This window comes from Bradysia coprophila (genome assembly GCF_014529535.1).
Source record: "Bradysia coprophila strain Holo2 chromosome X unlocalized genomic scaffold, BU_Bcop_v1 contig_26, whole genome shotgun sequence".
NCBI classification, from domain to species: domain Eukaryota; kingdom Metazoa; phylum Arthropoda; class Insecta; order Diptera; family Sciaridae; genus Bradysia; species Bradysia coprophila.
Window position 1 is genome coordinate 3,005,476 of NW_023503313.1, and position 16,749 is coordinate 3,022,224.

The 16,749-nt window shown below is 34.0% G+C and overlaps 1 protein-coding gene across 1 annotated transcript in view; it reads left to right on the top strand.

Moving 5' to 3' along the window:
- The window catches only part of LOC119069177, a 329,111-nt gene that overhangs the window by 164,909 nt on the left and 147,453 nt on the right, over positions 1 to 16,749 (top strand). Inside the window, exon 3 of the mRNA XM_037173104.1 lies at positions 10,452 to 10,584. Within this exon, the coding sequence (XP_037028999.1) occupies positions 10,452 to 10,584 (133 nt within the window). The remainder of the gene's footprint in view (positions 1 to 10,451; positions 10,585 to 16,749) is intronic.

A 16,749-nucleotide genomic window follows, 5' to 3' on the forward strand; every position in this document is an offset into this window, starting at 1 on the left:
GGCACCTCTACAGACCGACGGAGGTTTGAATAAATAAAATACAGGGGATTTCACTAAAATGTACTGATCCTACACACAACAGCGCAAAGTACGCGAAAATATTGGCCAAAATAACACCAAATACCTAATTTTTCTGTTAAGGCAACTCTTAATGAGGGATTCTTTTGAAAATCTACCTATCAAAATCAGACCCATTTCGTCTGGGATGGATATATACATGGTTTGAAAGGTCTTTGCCAGTAGACCTCAAAACAGGCCTCACATAGTCTCGAGCCTCTCCTGGTTGCTGGTGGAAGATGTCCGAATTACCGCTACTCGTAAAACTCGACAGCAATCCCCAGCACTGCAAATGAGGTATCAATGGAAAGCTTAGACAATGCGTGTTACGACTAGCATGTTAGGTTCACATTAAGCGTCATCAGTACCAGCCCAGACCTGTCTAAAGTTCACACAGATTTAGAAAAAAATTTCTTGCAAACAAATATAATTGAATCTAATCAAACTAGACATGACCCGAAAGTCTTTAAGCTCTGTTTTCCAACGAGCCCACTCTCACCCGGAACGATAATTTGTAACGGCCAAAAAATTCGGATAAAAAACTCTATTTTTTCAACTTCAAAGATCTTCCACCAGCAACCAGGTGTGGCTCAAGACTGTGTGAGGCCTGTTTTGAGGTCTACTGGCAAAGACCTTTCAAACCATGTATATACATCCCAGAAGAAATGGGTCCGATTTTGATAGGTGGATTTTGAAAAGAATCCCTCAATTTCATTCATAAAATCGGATGAACTCCCAATTTCGCATCGACAAAATTGAAATCTTTTCAATGACTTTCCAATACAGCAATTCAGCACAACAAGAAATCGATGTAAACGCTATATCGATGTAGTGTAAATTAGGGGTTAGAACATAAATTCAACTTACAAAGACACGTATTTCTGGAGTTACAACTCTGTCTTGCAACACTGAATTGCAGAATTTCCTTATGGATATTGTATACTGTTTTATCACTACAAGTGCGTGTAGCCATTTCACCCGTATAAAACAAGTATATGCACTTTGTGTGGAGAGCCCACTGAAAATCATTGAAAGTAGGTATGGTATGGTCTATCACGGTGAGCTTGAAATTTTTTTTATTTGACCTCTCGTGGACATGAAATGTTTTTAGTGGTTTTTGTAGAGGGCGGCACCACGAGTAAGAATAACATAACAAGAAAATATTTCGATGGGAAAATTTTTAACTAGATCGATTTTTCGTTTTTCTGTGCCCTGCAGGAAGCTTCGAAAATTGTTTGGACCCTACTGGTGACTTGTTTGATCACAAAAATATAGTTACTGTTTAGCCTGAGGTCTAGGCTTTACAGCGATACCAATCATGACATTCATGACTACCAAGAAACATCTTTTATGAAGGTAAGTCATTCTACTATGTCGATGTGAATTTTAAAGGCTGTATCATACGTGGATTACTTATATTTTCTCTTAAAAAGTATTTTTAGTTAATTAACATAATGTAAGGGGTTAATAAAAGGTTAAAGGATGAGCTTGGATTTCATTCTGACAAAATCTTTGTTGGTACACCTGAACGACCACCCAAATTTCTTCGTATAATGTCTCATTTTTTAGTGGAAACAACTAAAATGTTGCAGAATTAGCTTAGAATGACTATTGGAGAAACTACGAACGAAACAAAAGAAAGGTTTGTTAATTTTTGACTCGAGATAATGCAGTTTACTCATGGGTGCAATTTACAAAGAAACCTATTTCGAGTTAAAAATCTTCTTTCGGCCTTTTATTAACGCCTTAAATTATGTAAAATAACTAAAAATAATTTATAAGAGAAAATAAAAGTAATCCACGTATGATACAGCCTTTAAAATTCACATCGACATAGCAGAATGACTTTCCTTGATAAAAGATGTTTGTTGGTAGTCATGAATGTCATGATTGGTATCGCTGTAAAGCCTAGACCTCAGGCTAAACAGGAACTATATTTTTGTGATCAAACAAGTCACCAGTAGGGTCCAAACAGTTTTCAAAGCTTCCTGCAGGGCACAGAAAAACGAAAAATCGATCTAGTTAAAAATTTTCCCATCGAAATATTTTCTTGTTATGTTATTCTTACTCGTGGTGCCGCCCTCTACAAAAACCACTAAAAACATTTCATGTCCACGAGAGGTCGAATAAAAATTTTTTCAAGCTCACCGTGTCTAATGTCAAAATTTGTATGGAGCGGAGGAAATAGCGATTTCACAAGAACAAACTCACCTCTGAATGAAAATCATTGACAGACCATAACTGGTTTGCACTTTCATTGCTGAAAATCAGCTGAAGCAAATTCATGACTAACTTTAAATGACGTCCCGTGTATTCTACATTACAATAAAAACCGTAGAAATCCAAGTAAATATAGCGAAATCTTCTACCAAATCTTCGAAAAATTGCCTTCTCACAGGATGATCCCCAATGATTCTTCATCGCCTGTATATGAATGTTTGGTACGACAAACACCATTTCGCTGCTCTTTAGAACACATTTGTGTTTCTTGCTGACATATGTTACAATCAAACACAATTTGTATACATAAGTACATGTGTTAGCAATTGAAGGTCTATTAGTTTATTGTGTTCTTTTGCACAACATCTACTGGTAGTACTGGGTGGTCGGAGTGATCCCTAATCAGGGCATATTTTTGCGTTGTGAAAATTTTTGAAAATGTTTAAAAATAATTGTGAAAATGTTCGATATGAAGTTTTAAGAATTATAACGAATTTTCGGAAATGTATCCTGCTATTATTTCCATTGCTATTATGACGTGCAGAAGTTAGACATATTTTTTATTTACATAAAACCGCACCCGAACCCGACCAATAAAAAACACATACAACGACCACAAACTGTCAGCTGTCTTAAAATTGATATCACTGAAATAAAACATGGAACCGTGAAGCATTTCTGTGCGCTTCAATGAACGGTTACATAAGCATGTACTACAATTTATATATAATGCCAATTTCAATTCATACATATATATAGTATATGAACACCTAATACGAACAATACAATAAAGTTACTCTTATCGCATTACCTAGCATATACTATAAACAACATATCTATTGACGTCTTTGGCGAATAACCATACATATTCAATATCCGAACAATATCTATGACTGCAATAATATTGGATATTGATACGATACATTCACTTTTTATTATTTCAACAGAAATGTCCTTTAAAAGAAGTCCCATAAAATGAGGGGCGATAAAAAAAAATTGTGATACGGAAGATGTGTTTATGGAAAAGGTTTTTCATAACACAAATGTGGAATATTATATGCATATAATCGCATATAAATAAGTGGAATAACTTATTTGCACTTAAAATCTCAAACTTAATCCAACATAAGTTTAAGCGGACAAAAAGCTGAAAATAGGGGAGAAACGATTGCATTAGAAAATAGTCAATAATAATCATAAAATAATGTATCAGGATGTCGTATAAATTCGTATACACAACAGACACGGTGTGTACTGTGCCTTAACCAGATATAGCTTATATTATAACATGCGATTGGTTTTGAGCTTAAGGAAATTCGATGTGGTAATAACAGTTTATTTTTATGGTGTTGAAGCTTTCGTTTTTTTTGTTGTCGTTTTTTTTCTTCTTCTTCTTCTTCTTGCCTCTAATATTATGCAACACCAGGAACCCATTTGGGTGTTCGGTTCACTCATGTGCTATTGTGTGTAGTTCCTACCTAGCTGCTATTTATGTGCTAAAAGGAAACAAAGGTAGAAAAAAGAAAATTGTATGACTTTAACCACATGGAATTTGTCTGCAAAAAAACTTTGGCTATATTTTATCGTTTTTTACGGAACAAACGTTTTTAGGCTTTCGTTGGGATTTCAGAAAGCGTTTTTCTCTTTTTTGTAGCTTTGTATACTGTGACAAAGGGTTTAATCCGTATGTGTTTTATGTAATCTTTTATTGCTTTCAGATGTAGTTATTTTTTATTTTAACAAACCATTCGTAGACTAATAGTTCGGAAACGTTTTAGCTACGTCTGATGTATTGTTCGGACCTCTGTTTCATAAGAGAGAAATTTCTATTTCATATTTTTGGTACAGAAAAAGAACAAGGGGATAAGGCATCATAACAACATCGACTCTAAATTACAGTTAAGCGAGTCGCTTTTTTCAAACTTCCATCAGCATTAAAATAATTAAGAGCACTAGACGAAATCAGATAACACGAATATTGTATTTTCAACAACTCGAACCGGGGTATAAGACAAATAGAGTCGCTTACCAATGTACAAATCGGTTTTTCGCATTTTTATCAGATGGTAAGTTATGCAACAAGTTGTGAAAAGGCGTTGTTTTTGTAACTAGATATGTTGCGATCCTTTGCCAGTCTGATAAAGACATCGTGTGACAAAGTCACCCAGTTTTGCAGAGGGTTTTGCATACAACGTTTTTAATGCAAAAAAAATACTTTTTCAATGCAAAACATTATAACACTACTTATAGCTCAATAGCCGAATGGTTAAAGCGATTTATAAATATGCATTTGGTTTTGATGCTGGGGGTTTAATTTTTATCACGGCAATATGTGCATTTTCACCATTCAGAGACGAAATGTAAAACTTTCGTTGCCTTAATGGAGAAAACGTTTTATGCAACTCGGTGATAAATGGTTTCTTAGTAACATGATGTTCAGTTACTAGATCTGTAGATTGTTAGTCAAGGCCACAGGCATATACCCTTCAAGATCAAAATGAATGTCCATGAAATGTAAATATAGATAGATATAGATAATTTAATTCTTGAAAATCCTCGCCTTGATTTCAATGCGACGAATGTTGTAAATGATGTGAATCAGAGCTGACGACGAGTATAGTTGTCGTTATACCAAGCCAACTCCAACAAAATAAATGCCTAAAAACCATATACCCGATAAATCAAGAGAAATGATTCGGTTGCGGAGACAGACATCCAGTGCCGCCTTTTCCATATGGGCCAAATGGGCAAATGCCCGTGGCGCCCGAAGTGGAGCGGAAGAAAGTGGCGCCCGAGATCCTTAAACAAATGTAGCTTTACTAAATTGGCGCCTATTTTTCCAATTGCCCGATGGCGCCCAAAAGCTAAAGGCGGCACTGCAGACACCTTTTCATTCTTTTATTTACTGGAAGTCCTCTACATAAAATCTTTGATTTATCTCTAATCGTCTACAAAATATTTTCAAAGGCAGAAACCTAAATAATTTTAGAAAATTAATTTGTAATTAGAAAATTTGTTTACTTGTCAAACTAATGCCTGTGTAGTAGGGTGTGTCAAATTTTGAATCATTTTGAATTTGTAAAATTACTATTTTATATCGGAGCATTTTATACTTCAGAGGAATTGGATAAAGACTTTCAAGGACTAGGAAGGATTTGTTGTTGATTCCAAAGGATTTTACACAGTTTTTAAGCATTATCAAGGTTTTAAGAATTTTCTTTGATTTTTCAAGGATTTTCCCGCAAATTTGAAGGATTTTATCTGCCCCTCTAAGTAACCTCTGAACGTTTCGAAAAAAAAACATCAATTGCTACATCAATGTTCCAAGGGTCCCATGTGAAGAATTAAAAAAGGAACACCCTACTAAGCAATCTTCATCAAAAGACGAAGCTCATATGTTCAATAAATATTTGAACTTGTTAATTTCTATCTATTGATATTGACACACGACAAGCCCAAAACTGTGTGGGGAATTACATCCTTTAAGCTTCGTTCATCTTCATACCATTGAGGAATGATTATATTTAACTATGGAAACTTTGCGATAGTAAATAGCAAAGCTATTAAACTGAAGGAAAGTAGGTAAAAACTTTATTACAGGAAAAATATTACAGTACAATGTGCTTGGGGGGTCGTGTGGTCGTTGTGTGACATAATGTGTCATATTGGTATAATGGTAATTAGTATGGTGGATGTTAAGGTTTACTTCTAAAAATCATAGAAAGTTATTTACTGTTCAATGGCGATGCTGATGACGAACTCTACAGCCACTAAATTCTGAAATCAGTGCTAAAATAGCCATATATTATGGTAATCTGATGTTAGTCTCAAGGTAATTCAGAAACAACCTTTTTTTCTCGTACCTGGAATCACTACGATTAGCGGATCAAACTAATAGAAGCTATTACAGACGCCAAGAATGACATAAATAGTGGATTTTCTTATTCGTAATACCAAGTCACTTAATCTAAAATATGTGTTAAAGTAATGAACAAACGCATAAATGAAACTTTTATTCAAAGTTATGACTCCCTCACACTATAAAATAAGTAGACATTAAACGAATGGGAAATCTTTGACATTATAAGGTTCTTAATAAAAGCTTAACAGAGAACCATAAGTTTTAACTGGCCGCCAACCATAAAATGTTTTATGATCACAATACCAATACTAAGACTATGTGTGTGTGAATATAATATAAAGGAAAAAGATTATCATTTGCGGATATAGTGGTTTACGGAGTAAGTAAAACCGCCTAATACATACACGTATCCAAGTATGTGATGCGATAAAATATAGCTAAAGGTAATAAAAATCCATACGCGTACGTATGTAATGCGAATATATATATGTCCGTATATGTCACGGATCTATTAACCACAGGCTTAAATAAAATAAAATAGCTTCGCTCCATGTATATGAAAACACACCCAATGTTACATTCCGTATACACCAACACTTGTAGGCAAACATAATTTTCTCAATATTTAAACTATTCGTACATTCAAACATATGACAGTCTAGTTGGGTTTGTGCTTTAGAGCTTATGTTGTGATTTAAAACAGATTTTCCTTGTTGAACCATAAAAACTACACATCCCACACATCACATGAGAATCACCATTTAGCTACACTATGAAGTGTACGCTTGTTAACTCTAGATTAAACATTGTAACCTACATCGAGACCTACATACCGAAATTCATGTGTTCTTTTCGGAAAATTTATGGGTTGGTTACGTCATGCGTTGACTTTTCGTACAATGCTACAAGGTGAACCTTGACGGGACTTATTTTTATTATTTTTTTATTTTTGTCTTTTTAAATTACACTCATCGTACTTTACTACAATGACCATAGTAGTAGTGGATTCCCATTTGATTTCGAGTTAAATTGATTTATGTTGCACTGCTCCTTTATCATCCGAAATGTTTTTATTTGACCTCGTTATCAACTTCCATGTATTTTCATATCAACGGAATTTATGTATGAAGCGGTAGAACAAAAAAAAATTATTAAATCCCAGTGGGAAATCGAACGAGGTTTTTTTTTTAAAGTATCAGAGCATTAAAAAAAAACTAAACAATGATGCGTTTATATATGTATATCCCGGCGAAATGGTTTATACAGATGCTATCTCAAGGAAATAAAGTTCTTAAGTTTCGTACTTTCGTTGTTATATACATAGAATATGTTGTCGAATGCTTGGCACATTACATAATGTGAAGTTGGTTGCCGCTATTAAACAAACATTTTTGCAAGTCTCCGGGGATCAACCACTTTATGCGTAAAAGATAGCGTAACTTAAGTATGTCATATTCTTCTATACATACGACGTACACACACGTCTCTACGTATAGATAGATAGACGTGTGTATGAGCATTTTCTAGCTTTTCTGATCATGTGATAGATGTATAAAAGTACTCCATAAAGATAAAGGACACTCTCGAGTTTGTTTTTAAGTGAACTATATGTGGATTGGATATTGAATACATTTGCTTGTGAGATGTGCTTATAATCTTATTCATACTTAATATTGCGAGTATCAGTATATAGATTTAACGTTACAAGTATATGTATATATATATATGTGTGTGTACTCATCTACAAAAAAAAGGCCTGTGCATGTGAAACGAGTGTGTGTATGACTATGGCAACATGTTTTGATACTTTCAACTCCATCTCCTCCTCATATCATGGTAAATATTGTATGTTTTTGTTGAAAATTTCAATAAAATATCAGATACACCGAATAATAAATGTGGATGTTTTTTGGCCAAAGAATGGGGTACTCTGGATTGTGCACACGTAATTCAAATCCATCTTTTCGTTGTGTCAAAAATACACATTTGTTGTATGATGATATTTTGAATCGGATTTTTTTTTTAAATTTTCCTTTGTCGGTTTCGAGGAGTTGCGGGAGTGATACATTTTTTTGTAATATTTGAATTTCATTTTTGGTTACATTTAAATTGTGTGAATGCCATAAATGCTAAAGAATGTGGAGACCGTTATCCGACCTCAACTTCATTCATTGTATATGAATTACCGTGAAACGTACCAAGTGCGTTATACTCACAATTTAGTTACAATATTTTCATATATGACGATAAATATGACTAAAAATGTGATACACATTCCATGACATGTCCGTTATTTTATTATTGGATAGTGTATAGTTCCAAAGTTAGACATCAGCCTATATGGTTTTTCTAATATCACACTCCCTTGTGTGACTCTATGTTCTTATAAGCACGCAACATAGTGACACTTGGTTGAACCGAATTTTCCGTTTATGAACACAAAGCTCGCCCACCCTATACATTCGCAAAACTCTCGACACTGTCATCCCAGTCTTTAGATACTTAATATGCCCTGTAAAATCGTCTATCAGCGGACGCCTGAGTTTCAATGGTAAATGAATAAAACTTGCTGGAGACGATAGAGCGTGAAAAACTATGGAACAAATCCGTTATTGGCGGAGAAAAAATTTTGATAGCGGAGATCGCCGTAGAACATGGGTTTGAAAACGCAGACCTCCGCCAATTACAATAATTTTGTATGACCAGTTACCTCAGATTAAATTTTTAACACTTTGAGGCAATAGAGGTAGGATCAGTCTAATTCATGAAACTACGATTTTTTCTTGAAACTAGAGTTTTCAATCTTCAAAATTGTAACGCAATAGACCGTTATTGGCAAAATCTGCCCTTAAGGGATAATGCGACTTGGTCATTTCCTTTTCGTGTTGTGGATAATTTAAGTTTTTTTTACCTTTTACGTGACTGTGACTTATAACTTGACCACTCTGTTGGTCTTTGCAATTTCACAATTATTTTCGCAATTTCACGATGAACATGAACCTGCACCAAAGACTGAAGTTTGGGTAGAAATAACGTCACATACACTTAATATATATCCTCTAAAACCTTGTGCGTCTTTCTTAAGACAACAGGTAAAAAATCCGCTGGTGTGTAGGAAACCGTAACATCTGGACATGCACGGAATTGAATGTCACCCTCTGTAACTTGTTGTTTTCGTTTATCTTTGTAACCAGAAAAAAATGACTTATGACATTGACACTAGCGTCGAATAACGAAAAAAATTTACACTGAATGACCAGCACTCTCGAATTTTCAACTTGTCTGGCACGACAGGTTTTTTAATAAAAATGTCATTCCACGTGGAATGAGACCAACAAATTCATTCAAAAATAAAAGTCGAAACGTTCTCGTTTCGGATACTGTGAAATTATGGCTTAAGTTTGGAACTATGGTCGCATGAGTGATTCAAAATACCGATGGTCTTAGAATTTCAATGAAATTTACTTTTCCCGCCACTCCCAATGATAAGTTCGGATGTATTTATAGGATTTATCCAATAATGGCATGTAGGAATTACAGCAAGCATATCGTCTGTCAAATATATTATTTTAAAGTTCACGAGTCTTTTATGTAAAAATTTTGTTGCAGATAGTCGATTTGCGGAATGTAAGTTATATTGTCGGAGATTATGCTACTTAAATATGTTTATGTCTGAGTCGAAGCTTAAAAATTGTAGAGTTCGTTTTACTGAGATATAATATGGATATTGACTGATTTATTGTACAACTATACGGGATACAAATTGCGGTGGAAATCCTTTTCAAAGTCTTGACAGACCTGACACAGAAGTTATTTTTACCCGCTACATCGACCCATATGTGAATCTTTTTTTTTATTATTTTCATATTATCATCTAACATGCGAGGAGAAAATTTAATGGCATTCATTTTTGATTTAGGTAAAACGTCATTCGAATCAGATCGGAATACATTTAATCACAAAATTTAAATGAGTACACTGTAAGTCAACCTCGAGCATTGTATTCCACACGTGTATTAAATGAAAATAAATTAATTGATTGTGAAAAAGCGTGACAAGTAAAACACTAAAAGTGACAGCCAGACCGTTTCGTGTCGAGAGTCGAGACAGTAACATGCCGTATCTGCTTGTGTTGAAAGCAAATTGCTTTGCATCTTGATGGCACACAATTCCAGTAACGAACTAATTTTAAAAACCATCAAACAGTACCTTCTATTAAGTGGTCAATAACATTATTATTGTAAATGAAATATTTGTAGCTACTTCAAGCAATCAATCAATTATCATATTAATTCATTTGTTTTTCTTTCAGTGTCAACAGTGTCGGTTGAGGCCGTTTTAGGAAAAACTGCTTCATTGCCTTGTGATATTGAGCCAGAAGTTCGAGACGACCGGGTCTATATGGTTCTGTGGTTTAGAGAAAGCGCAGGAAAACCATTGTACAGGTAGGTGTAAAGAGAACTACAATTGAGTTACAAACAATTTTTTTTCTATTTTTTATCGATGAAGAACCTAATTATAAGACACTTTGTCTCGTATCATATGCCAAAAAAGTTAAAACTTTTTTATAAATCATTTTGAAAGTCACTGAAAACACGAAAATTCGAAAAATTTTTGATGACATACTGTATTTCTATTCGAATTTTCGTGTTTTTAGTGACTTTCAAAATGATTTATAAAAAAAGTTTTAACTTTTTTTGGCATATGATACGAGACAAAGTGTCTTATAATTAGGTTCTCCATCGATAAAAAATAAAAATAAAAATTGTTTGTAACTCAATTTCTTTTGGATCTATGTTTGCTGTATAATAATTGAAAAAAATAAATAAATTATAAAACCAGTTGACGTCGTACAGTCAAATGAATGGCTTTAGATAATTGAAATGTACGTGCGCCTGAGCCATTCCACACATACATGATGACAACAACAGCGTCGATATGAAATAAATTAGCAATAAATTCAGTTTAACATTTTATCGCTCACAACCATAACTCAACACCGCGTTCAATAAATTCATTGTGTTATGAAATTTTAACGCAAACTATTTAGTAGCAAGCCGACATCGTCGATTGACAAATTTGGTTAGATTAACTAAAAGTGCGAGAATTGTAAATTTTATTTAGTTGCTCTGATATAATTAAGCCACCTCTGCGTCCAATTGTTAAATTGTGCTCATGCGATCAACTCAATTTTAAATTAACCACATGGGACTCAATTGCATAAACCACCACAAAATCAATTTTTTTTGGTGCAGATTAATTCAATTCAAATAAAGCCAGTGACTTTTAGCATGCTAAATTGGAGTTTTTGTAATTTCACGCAACGGTACGAAAATAAATATTTAAAAAAAAACATTTTTTATTGTTCCTGTTGGAATCGAAAGATTAACTTTTATTATCGCCAGCGATAAATCATACAATTGGTTCATACATAACAGCTCGATTTACTTGTAAATCTATTACGGTTACGGTAAAATGATAATTGTAAATTGTATGTGGAAAAATTGCAGTTCGTTCTTAAAGTTTCAGCCATTTCTCTATTACAGAAATAACAAATTCACATTTTTAGTACACCGACAATACACAGATAGAAATATGGACGTAGATTTAAATATTTTAGAGATTAATAGTACGTGACCGAATCTTCTACGTAATTAGAATTGAATCCTTCAGGAACTACTTCCACTAGGTCCCACCTTTTGGGCGGGTCAGGTCCCTTGACTGACACTTTTCTAAATGTTCTTTTCACGTATTCATAACAACTTGTCACATTTTATACATAATATAATTACTATATTAATGACTCCACGCAAATGACAGTAAAATTTGACCAAAAAAATTCTTGGAAACCATCGAGCGTAAGGTGGAATGATTTTTGACCACTTTTTGAGCTCGCAATTTTCTTATCAATTTTCAAGATTTTCAATCAACCTCAAATCATAAATAAAATATGACTCGTGTAGATTACAGCCCTCGCCTCGCTCTGGCCGTAAACTTCCCACTCGTATGTGCTGTCTATTATTCTGTTTGATTGCCTTTTTGTTACATCAGAGAAGATGCCAAGTTTGTTTTGTGAATGTGGAACGAGGACTTTTTCACAAAATAAAAAAACTGCGATAGAGGTTCTTCTCTTACACTTTTGCGTAAAAAAAGGAAGTCCACCGGTACTTAATATACCTTCACGTGGTGCCATGGTAATAAACGAACTTTATTAGTTTTTGGTTGATCGTTAAAAATATTTTCGGTAAATTGGTACCACTCTTTGGTAAAGGGATTACAAATATTTGTAAAAGGAGAAATTTATTTGTAGACCGAGAAAAAAAATTCCCTCGATTTCCCATTCACAAAACCTTCAATCGTGAATAAAATGTCACGACTCGTGTGAATTAAGGCCCTCGCTTCGCTCTGGCCGCAAACTTCACACTCGTAAAATTTTTACAATATTCTATTGGATTCATTTAATTCCATGTATGTAAAAAAAATCTTCAGAAATTAGTTGAGATAATTCATCTTATATTGCCTGCAAAAATTTAACTTTTTTATTTAAATTTCTTACACTTTTTAATCAAAGTGTGCTAATTTGATAACAGGCATTTTGCTGGCGTAATTTGTTAGTAGTTCACTAGCAAGAGATGTTTACACGTTAAAAGATGGGCATCGAATGATGAAATTATTCTTCCTACTAGTTTCATGCACTTCGAAAACAAACTTATATGATTTACCCACACTACCAAACAAAATCAAATTTCATCAAAGTAATCTTTTTTAATTGAGGCTATGATCAACAGTATAAAATCCTGGTTTTCTGGGATAGCTTCCAGATCCTTCGTCCCATATAGCCCATCTTCGAACTTAGCCTCGGGATTTTAATTCCACGTATTTAAAAAAAAAAAAGAAAACATTTTTCGGTATTTTCTGCTGTTAGACCCTGACTTTCAGTCAAGGGAATTATGTTTCGAACTAGTAATAGTATGTTACTTACCAGCGGAAAATTTGCTTGCTCACGAGGAGAAAGTTTATATCTAGATATAATCCCCAGATTGAGTAAGCAAATTGTTCCGCAGGTTACATATTTAGTTTACATGTTAGCCTCCGGTGAGCACTTTTTTACAGTCACAAATAGTGATGTAAAATGTACTATTCCGGGAGCTGGCAAGGTAAAATTATTTTTTTTTAAGAGTGTCGACATCTACTACGTGTAGAGAGGCACTTTTTATTTATCCGATTATTATTACAAATAATATTTATCGGAAAAGATAAATGTTTGAATGTTATGTAGAAAAATGTACCTGACGAGATTTGAACCCGGGACCTACAGCACACTGATGCAGCCGATAGCCCTTACACTAAGTCATAGCGTTCTTAATCCAGTCGGAGTTTATTTCAAACCGTTGTTACAATGACAAAAAAACCTGTAGGTTCTTTATTTCTAACCGTCGCGTACAAATCGTCACTAAATCCCACCTGGACTTAAAATTTTAATCCCAAATTCTTATCTGTGTAATACATAAATACTGGTTACCAGACACGATGTTCTTCCAACCACAGATACTATATTGACTAAATGAGGGTACAATTACAATATATACTTTGTGCGTACCACCTTCAATTTTTCAACTTCTCCACACATTTTCTACATATTACATTCCCGCCAAACATTCTACAATGAAAACCTCAAATTTCCCATTACACACTCATCTAACCATTTAATTCGTAATTTGTTGACAACGTTGTTCGGTATCGTTGCGTGTGAATGTGCAAAAAGATCTCTTTCGTCGTATTCTGAGTGAATTTCCTTTTCCAACTGATACTCCCCATCTCATGCAATAATCTGAGGACAATACACCGTACCACTAAAAGTTATCACACGCACCCCTAACAATATGCCTTGTTGAGCTATTTTATTGAAGTTATTTTCTATGTACAAATTACATAATAAAAGAGATTTTTTGTGTGGTGAATATTTGTTACATAAAGGTTGGAGTATATAGCTCATATAGGAAGACGGAAGTGAACGGTTTGAGAATATTTTTTTTTCCTTCTTCTTTTTTTTGTGTATGTAGAAGAAATTTAATGCGGATATTGATGAAATGTTCAGAGGAAATCTGGATGAAAGGTTTTATTCTTTATTGTGTTGGAAATTATCGTATGACGAACTACAAAGGTTCATTGGAACGTATACATATGTACACAATTCAATGATTCTTTGGATTGTATCGCGAAGACATGGGATAGTGGGTTCGATAGGATGTAATTGAAGTAATAACTTATAAATGACTGATTTATCTTTTTGTCTTCGCTTAACAAAGGAGATTAATTGAGATTTGGTTCTGTGTCAAGCCATTTAATTTCCAACACACGCGCTGTTTTTTTTCGATTCAAGGTAGTCGTGTCAGGATGATAAAGCGGGACACATTAATTAGAAAATTAGTTCCAAGTCATTGCATAGAATACCGATTTGTTATCTAAAGACTATCGGGACAGTCGAGCTGCAACTTTTAGTTTTATTGAATGAAATACTAAATCTGATCTGTTGATTGGATAAAAGGTACGAATTAAAAAATGGCCGATTATGCCATATCGGCGACGCGAACTTAATTGAGCCTGTCTCCTTGAGACCTTGAGTCGGTTATAAAACAGAAATGTTACAGCAGACTGAACGTATTCAATCGCAGTGATTTGTAACACTGGGACTGCAACATTTAAGTCGAATGAACAAATACAGTTACTGAAAATGAAACTGAAAATCCGAACCGAAACCGTATACCATCAATGCATGAAAACAAAAACATGTCACTAGAAAATTCATATCACTTTAAATTAAAACCATTTATGTAAATTAGATTTATTCCACATGCACAAACATTGTTTATAAATGTAAGCTCATATAATCAAACATCGCTCTTAATTTCCTGACTGCATACGAAAGCGTCTGTATTCGAAATGATGTAAAATCATGTACACATTTTCAGCAATAAAATGGTGACCTCTCATTCCCATTATTTTGGTGGATACACTTTATAGTGTACACTTTGTTGGAAAACCGACTTCACTTCGTCGCATTCATTTCCATAGAATGAGACTCAAACTCAAATTTGGCGAAAAGTCTTTTCTGTTTATTTATTTCAATTCTCATCATAAAACTCGAAAATGGCAACAATATTTGCATACAAATTACAAATGTACAGTAAAACGGACAAGATTCCATTTCATTAAAATTTACACCACACACAACAGTTACGGTCTGTGCACCCAATAGTGCGACTGTAGTCCAATGTGCTTTTGGAAAATTATTCCTTAGTTCATAATAAATGTGGAAAAACTTAAAAGTTCCAACAACGCAATATAAATTTTAAGAAAAGGAAATAAAAGAAGAAGAAACAATCGCAATGTTTCAATGCCTAATTAAATATACGAATGCCGCTCTTTCCTGATCAAGTTGTTTTCAATTGCATTCACAAAGCAGATATTTGCAAATTTGTCGTAGCTTGTCTTAATATATTTTCTAGAAAATATCAAACATTTTTTAAAACTTCCTCGTCAAAGCCTCTGATGTAATCAAAAATTTCTCGTTTTTAAGTTTCAAATTGATATAAAGGCCATATATATATACAGGGAGGCTATAGTTCGCCGTGGATAGCGGTTAAAGACTATTCGAAGAACTCGATGTTCCAGGCTCATTTAAATTTAAATGTATCGACATTAGGCACTACATGCTATTCTAGTCAAATATAACCGTTCAATCACTTTAGTTATTCATCTTTTTGTCGTACAATTTTTGATGAAGAAATTGTATTTTGTGTTGAACAAAAGCGATATTTATAGCCCTAGTCTTGAGTTTTTCGAACGAGCGAAGCGAGTGCATTTTCCACTAAAATCAAATTGATACACAATCAACGAAACAGTCATTCATTTCGAAACAAGTGTAAAAAGTGTTTCAATATTTCGATACAAGTACAGAAATGTATGCCACACAAATGGTGATGCCATAGATCCTGACACCGGTCATGTTTTAGTTGCCAGTTGCAAAATACGTGTCTATGCAACGCAATGATAAACGATTTTTCAGGTACTGAGTGTTCCATAAAACATTTTGTGCAACAAAGGATTTTTAAGTGTAATGCCTAATTGAATCCTCAGCTTTCAGCCAGTATCAAGATTTCAAAACTTTGTGCCCAAAACTACTCGACGATTTCGACCATAAACTTGTTGAAGACTAGACGTCTGTTAGGGAATCGACATAAAGATAAAGAGTTTTTGTGTTTCACGGCAGAGTAAAATAAACCAAGCAGGAGCGCTTGATCGAATAAAATTTTTCAATTCCTGTCAGTGTTCATTTGAGTTCATTCTTATACAGTGGATTAGGTCCCTTAATGGTCGATTCAGAAATGAACCACAAGTTTAATTAACTCTGCCGTGTTCCATTTCATTTAATCGTCACATATACAATGTATGTCCTACATGGGTATGTATACTTGTTGATTACTCATGTGGAACGAATTGAAATAAAATCATATAAACTGATTCAAATCATAATTTCATAACTGTTACACTGCACCAAACTTTGCACCAACCAAAACGTATATTATGTTTGTTACAGAAGTCTCAAC